This window comes from Sphaeramia orbicularis, chromosome 4 (assembly GCF_902148855.1).
Source record: "Sphaeramia orbicularis chromosome 4, fSphaOr1.1, whole genome shotgun sequence".
NCBI lineage: Eukaryota > Metazoa > Chordata > Actinopteri > Kurtiformes > Apogonidae > Sphaeramia > Sphaeramia orbicularis.
In genome coordinates this window covers 55,611,104-55,623,578 of record NC_043960.1, presented here as the reverse complement: position 1 = coordinate 55,623,578, position 12,475 = coordinate 55,611,104, and the positions used below count along the sequence as shown (strand labels likewise).

Genomic DNA, 12,475 nt, shown 5'->3' with positions numbered 1-12,475 from the left:
CAGTCAAAGACAGCAGCACAACCAACTTATTTTAGTTCCTCAAACTTCATCCTATACCACAGTGGGACCAGTGCGTTGCATTGCCGGCTGCACACAAAAGCAACATGCCGGCTAAATCACCACCACCAGCCTGAATCGAAATTGAAAATCGGGTTTTTTAGAGGAAAAAAATTGGGATTAATTTTTGGCCAAAATCGTGCAGTCCTAATAGACAACAACAAATGCATATCCTATGTTTCTAACCAGCGCTTCTGTGTTTCTCAGTTAGCATTTACGTTAAATCAGCTAATGTTCAGCTACTGTTGAGTGGAAGACGGGCATTTTGTACTGGCTTCAGATGTGGACTTACACACATTGCACGAGATTCTCTGTTTTTTTAAGTTTGAAGTGATCCCAAACTTTGGGACGTCTTTTTGCCTTTTGCCAACAGTCTCCTCGTTCTCTTCCGTAGCAACAACTTTTTGACTGAGTCACTGTTTACAGTCCGTGTAGAACACAATCCCCGGCCAGATGCATGAGTGCTCCCACCACTCCCACTACTTAAACAAATACTCAAGGCGAAAATGATGTTCAGGGATTTTTTTGTACTCGAATTACGCGAATTACTCAAGTAATCGTTGCAGCTCCTACATGGTTGTCAAGAAAAATGCACGGTAATGAAATGTCAAGTCAAATAAACTGTCACAGAAAATTTGAAAAGGCGTTGTAACTCTCAGTTTCAATGTTTGTAAAGTACTTCTAGTCTTTGTTCAGTGTTCCTAAATCTAAAATATCACCAGACAACAGAGGTCGTGCTTATTTTTTTCCACCTCTGGAATTAGACACCTCTACATCCTCTTAAATCGGACTACTAGAATACAGCCTTTATGAATTTACAAGTGCACAGACTGGTATTATAATTATGATTTCATTAACTGTGCAGCCCTCATATTGAACCATACGATCTTACAATTTTGTGGAACACTATAGATCACAAAATAAAGGGCATAGAAGAATTTGTGTACTTTCACTAATATAATAAAATCACAGGTAGTGTTTTAGTGTAAACCTGTCCTCATCCACCATATGTCATGATGCAGGGAGGCTTTGTAAAGGTCTTTCACATGATTTTGTTTCCAGCTAACTTGCACTAACAGGACTGAAAGCATGTGGATAAAATATTGATGTGCTGCCCCTTTGAGTCTTTCCTTACATTGAATTTCACAAGGAGACTTCAGAACATGCTACTGAAAAATTAATTCCCACCCTTTTTTTTTTTTTTTACAGCAGGCTCTCATTGAACAGCGGAAGCGTAGGGTTTACTCCTGTTCCTTATGCCTATTTGTTTAGCGTCTGTCACTGGAGTACAGGTTTCAGTTGATTTCACATTGGCAAAGTTTAAACCTGATGCTGGAGAAGAGACCCTGCCCCTGAGTGTTAGTCATTCAGAGAGTGGAGAGCAGGAAGGGCCAGATCCAGCAGTTCAGTAGTGTCTGTGTTTAAACTCACTAACTGAGCTCCATGTTTCATACATGTAATGAATAGGTCTGAGTAAGTACTGTCAAATGACACATGGTACAATTGACAGAAATACCAATTTGGGGTAAAATACTTAAATTCCATGCTGCATGATACGGGGACTCAAAATGAACATAATTTTATTCCCTTTATTCAAATGTCCAAAACATGCTGTTCTCATCATAAATTGATCCTAAATGAAACTAGGGCTTTAGCTTTGATATTAAAACTACAACGGTATAATAATATAATTTTGATTTAAATTGATTAGTCATGCAGCCTTAGTAAAGAGTTCCATAAAATACAGTTCTTAAGCTAAAAAATGAGCCTATTTGAGAAATGATAGGTGAAACTTTACTTTTTGGACACGATGTTCACTTTGGCTGGATCTGGCCCTGAAGTATCTGGTGGATGGGACTCAGTATTCGATTTAAAATTGATAAATTGTGCAGCCCTAATACATCCTACAAACTTTACAAGAAAATGCTTCATCAATGGAGCATTAATGCCCTCATGTTAGCAACTCTCTGAGCTTATGAGAAATGAAAAAGAGTTCAGGTCATGTTACCACATCTCACCTGCAGAAATAAAACAACCTATGATGAGGGCAGAAAGACACTCAATGCACCCGCTGACCTCTCAGAGTGGAAGACTGGCTTGTAACGCTGGCAGTTGTACTGTTATCTGCATATTTTTAAGGAAACCCTACATATAAGTCCTGTTATGTTGTGTAGTTGTTTATTGGTCTTATTTCTTCTACTGATTTTAATCAGTCTGTTTATTAACATCTTTCATATAATTTATACATTCCCCTTATTCCACCAAGCTCCTTGTTCATATTGTATTTTATTTATTATCCTTCTCAGTGTGTGTCTGTACGTTACTTTGTGTTGTTTTCATATGTGTGAGCTGTTCAAATTTCCACAGTGCCATTCATCAGGTTGTCTGCATTTGAAGAACTGAAAAAGCCCAAATATAATTCCAGACAAGAAAAGATTCAGACATGATCGGAGACAGTATTCTTTATATATCGACCTGTCCTGCAGTAACACCAAATAACCTCTTCAGTACAAGAACCTTTTGCAGAAAACTAATAATAGCACACTAAGTAAATAAATACTATGCAAACTGAATTCTGAACTACAGTGTTATTATCTTAATAACAGCCTCTGCCAACCTCTTTGAGGCCGTGGTACTACATCAATCATGGGAGCCCAAGAGGATCCTTTTTTGCTGTGTCATCATTATCTAATCCCTGCTGATTAAGTATATTCACTTTTCTCTGTGAATGGAATACATTGTAAAATAACAGCATAAACAGAAGACACCTGTTTTCATGCTAAATCCAGATTTTTGATCCGCTACACGTCCATAAACCCCCTTCTGTTATTCATGTTTGAACATCTTATTGTCTGGGATTTATGTAGTGATCTGTTGGTGCTCAGGCCAAACAAACAAATGCACACACGCAGACGGGAAAGTAAAATATCACAAAATCTCACACTGAGGGAAAGAACAGCAGAGATGTTCATGTAGTCAGCTACAGAGACATGCATGAAAGATAGGGACCAAAATAAACCACATGGAGATGCAGGCTTTCAGCATTACTCACCTTTGTGGCCCATCATGACAGCAAGGTGCAGCGGCGTGTTTCCTAAAGGAAAGGGGGGAAAAAAAAGAACTCTTTATACTTTTCTACCTTTGATAGTCACAGTAAAAATCCAGATTCTGTGACAAGCACTCTGACACTGGCACTGTCACTTCTGGAGTAAATTTGGCATCTAATTTGGAAGGGGAAGTATACAACTATAATATAGTATAGATAACACCATACAGAGCACCCCTTGGAACAAACATTACATTTCTCTTTCTTAACAATACAAGTTGTTTTGCAGCATTAAACCCTTTCATATACCTGTCACTACAGTGGACAGTTATTCTACAGCTGTTCTTTTGTATATTCGTGGATTTTGTTGTTTTATTTCCATATCAGCCAACACAGTGGACGCTTATGCCACATCCCATCCACTGTAATTCATACCATTACTGTAACTTTGTTGTTCTTATAACCTGATCTGCAGTAACGTGTTAAATCAGTTGCTATTGTTATTAGACTGTAATTAACAGTTTCTTAATCCAAAAAGGGTTTTGTGTTTTTTTTTTGCATATTGTCTGCATGAAGTTAGTGATAACTAGTATTTGAGTAGTTAAAATGTGAGAAAACATCAGATTAGCTGCAGTGAAAAATGTTTTTATTTCATAGTTTCTCACGCAGTTTATCACTTTCTGATGATGGGTTTTAAATACATGTTTTTTTGTGCTCAAAAAGTAAACGCGTGGTGTCCAGCTGAGTGGACATTTTTTCTAACTCATGAAAAATAGGTTCATAAAAAAAATTTCAATTGCATTGTTTTTAATAATAAACAATAAAAAACACTCAGGAAAAAAACTCAACTAAGGTTCTCATAATTCATGCACGAAACAGTAAAGAATACAGACAGAAACCAGAGGAAAAAGATGAACAGATGTGCTGCCTTTGAAAACTGCTTTCAGTCCATAAAGATAGAAAACAAGCTCTGTTGGTAATGAAACAATATATAAGATTAAGTTCTCTGATATCAACTACAACATTTTCCAAGCACAGGCCTATTCAACCAAGACATAAAGGTCCAGTCCCAATTCACCCCTTGGCCCCTCCCCCTTACACTACCCCTCCATTTTGCCACGTTTACGGGAAGGGATAGGGGTGTCCCTGTTTTTCAATGATTCGGAGGGGAAGGGCTAAGGGGGAGGGCTGTTTTCCTTTCCTCTGTGTTTGTGCCTATTATTTATACAAAGATGGGCATGTGCACCAAAAACGTGAGGTTTCCAAAACTCTGGCCAAAGTGGAGATTTCGGCACATCTCCATTTTGCGTTTGCGTGTAAGGAAATATTCTACCAAGTTCACATGTGATGATACAGTTTAGAAGAAAGAGGATGGAGCTGATAAGGGAAGTTACAAGGATTAAATGAGAAAATATGGAAGTTTGGTAGTGAATTTTAGCATCTTAGCTAATTAGCGCCCACTACATCTGCTTAACAGGATCTTTGTGTATTTACTTTATATAAATAAGGCTTTATGATGTGTTTCATCACACATTATATTTTGTTTATTTTATCTGTTTATCCTTTCTTTATCTGTTCTGTCCAGTTCAGTAGAAGGTAAATCAAGTCATCGTTTATGTCCGTGCACATCCGTCTACATGAACTGAAGACAAAACATGACTAAAAACAGACGCATTTTTTAACGACTACAGAACTAACATGGTTCCACTCAGAGTTCAAACCGTTTTTCATCCCCTCTGTCACATCACAAAAGCAGTTTGTGATTGTAATAAAAGTCACCGCCTCATCTGTCTGTATTGTATTGGTTACACGTCTTGGAAGCAAAACCAGGAAAACTACATCTCCAAAGGTTCATAGCAGAAGTAACCTGTCGTGATTCTCTCCTGGATTCTGACATGTTAATGGTGCTCGATCGTCCCACTACACTGCCATCTACAGGCCTGGCTGCTCTTGACAGTATAGATATACGTATAAACGACAGAGTTTCCGAAAAAGATCACATCTGCACAAGGGTTTTTTCTTAAACAGAGAGAGAGAAATTCCATTTTCAAAAATACCCCGGCTATGTATAAACGTGGATAATGTTTTCTGCCACATTCCTTTGTTTAAATGGTGGTGTTGTTTTTATCTGCACATTTGATTTGTAGATCTGGTCCATCAAACCAGTCAAAGTGTTCTTTCTGTACTAGTTCTTAAATCTGTCAGACTAGACCTAGTCTTGAGTGCTGAATGTAAAGTATTTTTGGATCAATCCTACAATTGTCACAAGTGCAGTTAGTAGGCCGACGTCTGACGTCCATAAGGTGCCATCTTTAATGCACATTTGTATGTTTGATGTTTATATGTTAATATTTTAATGTTCTCTGCAACAGGAAGTACATTGTATGTGTTATTTCATTTGGGGTTTTCTTTGTCAAAATAAAACTTAGGTTACATTACTTCAGTGTGTGTATAAGTAGTTTTTGAACATTTGAGCACATTTCAAACAATACTGCAATATAATGATAACCATGAGAATTTTGGTCATAATAACCGTGATATGAAATTTTCATATTGTTACACCTCTAGATGAGAGACATGTTATGTTTTTCACCAGCTGACGGATCTTCGGACTCTCTAAAATAAGCTACTTCTAAAAAAACGGGGAAATAAACTGATAAGTGACACAAAGTAACACATGGGTTTTGGCAAAACCGAGGGACAGTGACCTCAAATGGATTCAAATGCATTCATGTCATTAAATCAGGTGTGGAAACAAACAGAGGTTTGTAGACATGTGCCTCATAAGCATTGGAGAATCCCTCCAGAGGAAGCCAAGTGCCTGGTCAGCTCCTTTAAGCTCCGTTCCAAGAGGAAGCATGGGAATGCACTGAGAGGACAGGGGCTCTGGTTTATAAAAACCCTGAAGTGGGAGAAAATACAAGCAACACCCCCTCTGCGTTTGGGACAAATGACAGAGACACCACTCATGTATTATACTGAAGTAAGATCAGCTCTGTCATATCATATGAAACTGATACCGTCTAATTTCACTGCTCTTATTACACTGACTATATGCCAAAGTTTTGGGCTGACAAATGATTAGGAGTGTGTATTGGCAAGAATCTGGTGGTACGATACAAATCAGAATAGTAGGATCACGATACGATATATCACAATATATCATGATACTGTTAAAAAGGCAATTTTTGTTTGTTTCTTTTTTTAAAATGATTATTTCCTTGAAGAATTGAATTACACCCAAAATATGCACAAATACTAAACACATTTTGATCTGATCAGAACAGGATCTAATGCTGTATCACACAATGTTCCTCTGTTTAAACTTATACGATGTTTTATAGACATTACAGTTTAAGACCCTGCTCAAATGTTCATATTCTATTAGTTCATAACTAACATAAGAACATTACTTTTGTGCAATCCAAACAAAAGGAACAAACATCTGCCTCTCAGACAGTAAAATGTGCTTTTAGGATGCATCAAATAACCATTATTTAATAAAACGGTGTTAAATAATAATAAAGAAGATATAAATAAAGAAGAACAAAAAACAAAAACGAACCTCCACAATATCTGCATTTGAATAAACGCCTAAAAATATTGATACAGTACTTTTAAATATTGATACAGTATCGTGAAATGAAATATCGTGATATATTACAGAAACGATATTTTCTTACACCTCTACAAATGATGCAGAACAACAGCAATAGTTTAAAGCAGGAAAAAGCCAATAAGTGACTAATCTGCACATCAACCCTGGTCCTTCCACACAACATTTTGACATTAAAAATGCCTCGTTTTGAACTTCTTCTGCCTTCTGTTTGTTTTTATTCTTCCTCCTTTGGTTTGTCAGTGATAGTTTTGCATAAAATCCTATGTATGGTCTGAAAGTTTTAAGCCATAAAGACCCAGGGCTACTTTTGTGTCAGTTCCCAAATGAAACTTTCTGTATATCTAACCTTTCTTAAGTGACTTATCACCATTTATTTAAAAGATTATCCTCTGTATGTTGTATTTCAGGGCTGTCAAACTCATTTTAGTTCAGGGGCCACATTCAGCCTAAAATGATCTAAAGTGGGCCGGACCAGTCAAATAATATAAATACTAGGATAAGAACTGATAAATAGGGGTGTAACGGTACAGAAAAAATTTCGGTTCAATACATTATCGGTACAGTGAAGGAGAGCAGTGGAAGGGGGGATATTTGGGGGTGCGCTCTGTAATTACCTGCGGGACACAGAACATTTCTACAAAATATTGTTCAGTCATTTGTGCAATAACAGGCATCCCACATGTTATGTATTTTTATATTTTTGAATGTTCAGTGTTTGTTTATGGCAACCACTGTAGTTTACTGAGTGTTTTTGAACGCCTCACAATATTCCCTGAGGTGCTGTAAACGTGACCTCACAGAAACAGCAGAGGCACAGTGAAGGAGAAGAGGAACAGGTTCACTGGATTTTACTAACATGAGTTAAAAAATAAAACCCTATGTGTTATAAAGGAACCTGTGGACAAACTGAAAGTAACTGAACATGCTTTGAACATCCGACCCAGCTTCTGTGCCTCTGTTATACTCTCTGTAGTCATGTTTTGGGGTTTTTGCAGTGGCGCTGGGAATTCGCTGCTGCTGAATGTATGTATACAGAGGAAACCCTGCACGTAGGTTCTGCTTGTATCCACCCCTGCTGCCACAGTGTTGTGTTCTTCACAAGGATACATGTATTCATTTGGTACACCCCTGTTATGTATTGAATGAGTTAACCCTTACGCCCCCCCCTACTGATAAATAATATCAACTCCAAAGTTTTCTCTATGTTTCTGAGTGAAAAAAGTCAAAATCCGTAATGAAAAATGTTTACATCTATGAACTATACTGAAACATAACATGAACAATATGAACAACCCTAAACATTCTTTAGAAAAATAAGTGTAATTTTAATAATATTACGCCTTAGGTTTATCATTTATACATGTTAATTGAACCAGACAGATAGCAGTGGATCTCCAAATACACAAAACATTTAGTAACAGACAAGATATTGGTACAATTATCATAGGCTCATTCTCTTTAGACATTTAGGTTATTCACATTTTTTTAAAAGTTGGTCTATAATGTAAACATTTTGTGTAATTTTACTTTTTTACACTAAAACCAAACAATTTTATTTTTTTTTGCAGTTTTCATTATAAATAGGTTATTATGAATTAGAACTGGGTATCATGGCTAATTACCCTAATCGATTTGATTTGGATTCATAAGGTTCTGAATCAATTAATCACAATTCGATTAGATCCAAAATGATTCGATTCAGTATTCAGATTCATTTAGTGATACCAAAGTACAATTTTGAGCTGTAACCTGATAACTTGACTACCGCAGCCATGCAATACATGAATACTGGGATCCTTTGGAAAGGAAACAAACATGACATGTCAGCAGTAAATAGCTGACTCTGGCTCTTACATACTTGCCATGTTTCTACAGTGGCTCAGAACAGAGTTTCTTCGTTGTTCTTATCTGTTTTTGCTGGTGGCTTTCTAGTGTTAAGGGTGCATTACTGTCACCCTGGGGCACCGCTATACAATTTGGCACCCCCCTAAAACATCAATCATGCAGAGGAGAGGAGCGGAGAGGAGAGGAGAGGATGAGGCAGAGAGAGAGAGGAGAGGAGAGGAGAGGAGAGGAGAGGAAGAGAGAGGAGAGGAGAGGAGTAGGAGGAGGGGAGGGAGGGGAGGGGAGGGGAGGGGAGGGGATGATGAGGACAGGACAGGACCTCTGTGATTGTTGGTGGGAGCGGTCGGGGGGTAGCGGTCCGTCATTGTCGCTTTATTATTGCTCTAACTCCACATTTATCCCTAGGTGATACTGTCACCTACGACTGATCCAAGTTAATATTCCTAGAACGACGGCTTCTGCAACTCGCCTCGGAGAGCCTCCGGGCGGCCAAATGGGTCATATCTGATGACCATGAAAAGATGAAGAACTGTATTTTACACCAATTACTGACATGGATTGATATGATTAATGGATCTAAAGTTATTAAACATTTTACATCAGTGAATGGTTTTGGTTGATAGTAGATGTTGGGTCTTATGGGTTAAACATCCAAAACTGTTTTCACATAGTACACAAAACAACCCATGGTGGAGTTTGATCCAGACAGAGATCACATCTTCTGTTCAGAGCAGACTGTGGTCCTGAGGAGGTTTATTAGACCTGAAATAAACACTGAAAAATACAGACTCAAGTTCCAAAACAACTGCAGAACCCTGACTGACTGACAGTCTGCTGCAGTATTACAGCACAGGCCGAAGCCTTGAATGGACAGTCCACTGTCAACACTATAGTACAGACCATAATACATCCTCTTGTCTCAACATTGTGGAGGGGTTTTTATGGAAATTCTGTGGTTCTCTATGCAGACTTAGAACCCAACACAAGTGAACGATTTGCATTTGACATATACACAGTACTTAAACATTACTTATAACTGCTTTGATGTGCAATTAGGTCTGACTCTATTTGCACCGGCTTTTCATATGCGTGTGACTTTTTCTTTGTTTTATCTTCTGGTTGTATTTTTAGATACTATCCTATATTAAAAAAGGGAAGTGGACTCTGTGTGTCTGGGGCATCACACTAACTCCATACAGAGCTGACTGCTGCAGTTTGTCATACTCACTTATTTTTGGTCAGTGAACAGACTAGTGAAAACAGTAAGTTGATCGGACCAATATTTTGGGAGATATTATTAATTTTGAAATACAAAGTCCTTCCAGTGGCCAATCACATTGCTATGGCCAGCATCATAGAGTCATCATTGAAGTGGGTTACCTAGCAACAGATAAACAATAGGGCCACATTCCCATGGTGTCAAATTTCCTGTACAGAAACAGACATGTCAGCTGAGAGGTTATTTAACTGAAAATGAAAAAGGAATTTACCAAGAAAGAAAAGAAATGAAATGGATCAGAGGATCTAGAATCCAGGGTTCCCCACGGGTCAACGCAAAAGTTTATCTTATTATTGCGTATCTGTTTTATCAATTTTAGTATATCTTATCCTCTATATACACTTTCATTAGCTTTTTATTTTTATTTTAATGTATTTTTATCTATATCCTTGTACAGCACTTTAGACATTTTGTGTTGTTGTAATGTGCTATAGTAACAGGTGCCCAAACATGTGGCCCGGGGACCAAAACTGGCCCTCAACAGGTTCCAATCTGGCCCACGACATGAATTTACAAAGTGTAAAAATGACAATGATATTAACAATCAAGGGTGTTGAATTAGTTTTAGTTCAGGTTCCACATACAGACCACTATGATCAAAAATAAATAACATAATAACCCTTTTACGACAAAACGTGGACAAGATAAAAATTAATGTAATATTAGCAATATTCATCCTGGAACTAAATGTTTAGTGCATTTGTAGATCCACTGTGATCTATAATGTGTTCATAATAAGCTGACACTAAATATTGTAGTAATTGTTTAGTTCCAAATTCCAAACTTAAACATTTTAATATTACGCCTGTTACCAAATGTTTGTGTAACATTGTGTGTAATGTGTGTACGTGTATAAATGAGAAGTTGAGGCATAATATTGTTACTGCCAGGAGGTATTGTGGTCACTTTGCTACTTTGTGTTTGCATGCGTGCGTGTTTGTTTGTTAGCAAGATAACTCAAAAAGTTATGACGGATTTTCATGAAATTTCAGGAAATGTTGATACTGGCACAAGGAAGAAATGATGAAATTTTGGTGGTGATCGGGGGGGGGGGGGGTCTGTCTTGGCGGAGGCCTGTGCTCTCCGAGTGCTTTTCTTGTTAAAATTGCACTTATTTTTCTTAAGAAATTTGTGGTTTTTTCCGGTTATTTACATCTCTTTGTTGGATAGTTTGTAAATGTAAATATTTTCATAATTTAATGTTTTTTATTGCAATAACACAAAGAGAAACACTTGGATTTGGCATTATTTACAGGTTATTGTGTTATTATTTTACTGGTGAACTAAACTGACTTTGACACCCCTGAGCTTTAGAAATAAACTTGACCTTAATTATGAATCTGGTCATGCTGGTCTAAGTTTCCCAACAGTGGTGAGATCCATGAATTGTAATGGGGGGGGGGGGGTCCCCAGTCAGGGTGGAGGCCTCAACAGGGACAAGCCTCACCTACATCCCAGTGCTGATGGATGGCTGACCTATCAGCTTCAGACCAAGGTTCCCTGGACATCAGCCCTGATGGCTGATCTCCTGACTCCTCCATCAGGCCTGATGTGGTGGGCAGGACAGGTGGGATGGGGGACAGGTGGGACCAGGAGGACAGGTGGAATAGGAGGGACCAGTGGGACAGGTTGGACCAGTGGGACAGGAGGGACAGGGGGGACAGGAGGGACATGGGGGACTGGTAGGACAGGAGGGACATGGGGGACAGGTTGGACCGGTGGGACATGGGGGACAGGTTGGACCAGTGGGACTGGTTGGACCGGTGGGACAGGTGGGACATGGGGGACAGGTTGGACCAGTGGGACATGGGGGACAGGTTGGACCAGTGGGACAGGTGGGACATGGGGGACAGGTTGGACCAGTGGGACATGGGGGACAGGTTGGACCAGTGGGACAGGTGGGACATGGGGGACAGGTTGGACCAGTGGGACTGGTTGGACCGGTGGGACAGGTGGGACATGGGGGACAGGTTGGACCAGTGGGACATGGGGGACAGGTTGGACCAGTGGGACACTCACCGTGGACATCCTTCTGGGCGATATTTCTGCGTCCGTATGAGCGATGACAGCCGCCGTACATCCCCTTTAAACACGCACTCGTGTACCGGAAAATCCTGGCCGGCTCGGATAATGGGGTTTTTGTTGTTGTCATCTATGACATCGGTGCTTGACAGTGTGTTAGTGTTGGCATTAATCTGCGACTGTTTGTTCTGCTGCGCCTGCGCGGAAGACGACTTGATTAACTTGTGATTGCTGAAGATTTTACTCGCCCTGATCTTGTTGTTCGTCTTGGAGGCTGTGAACGTCCCGGTGGCAGCCTCCTCGTCCGGTTCCAGTAAATCCTCGTCCTTGCTGGGCCGGTGGTCCTTCCGCAGGGAGCGGACCTTCTCTCCGGTCATTTTCAGTTGAGGCTCGCGGAGCAGAGGGTGTCGCCGCTGACGATGACCCTCCGGGCGAACTGATGCGATTCCACACTGGGAGGTCTAAAGCCAAACACTGGGAACTGTGGAACATGAAAACACTTCCTCCTCTGCCGGACAGGTACAACGGCACCTCAGACGAAGACGTGTCGGCTGTGGTTTACGGTTTACTGTCAAACACAAAGTGCTCGCGCTCCGAAACTGTCGCC

General features: G+C 39.6%; 1 protein-coding gene across 1 annotated transcript in view; it reads right to left on the bottom strand.

Annotated features, from left to right (window-relative positions):
• LOC115418087 (ankyrin repeat domain-containing protein 13C) overlaps window positions 1–12,245 on the bottom strand; it is an 82,180-nt gene extending 69,935 nt beyond the window's left edge. Inside the window, 3 exon segments of the mRNA XM_030132399.1 lie at window positions 3,110–3,151; window positions 11,866–11,893; window positions 11,895–12,245. Coding sequence (XP_029988259.1) covers window positions 3,110–3,151; window positions 11,866–11,893; window positions 11,895–12,245 — 421 coding nt within the window.
• Between the last annotated feature and the right edge of the window lie 230 nt (window positions 12,246–12,475).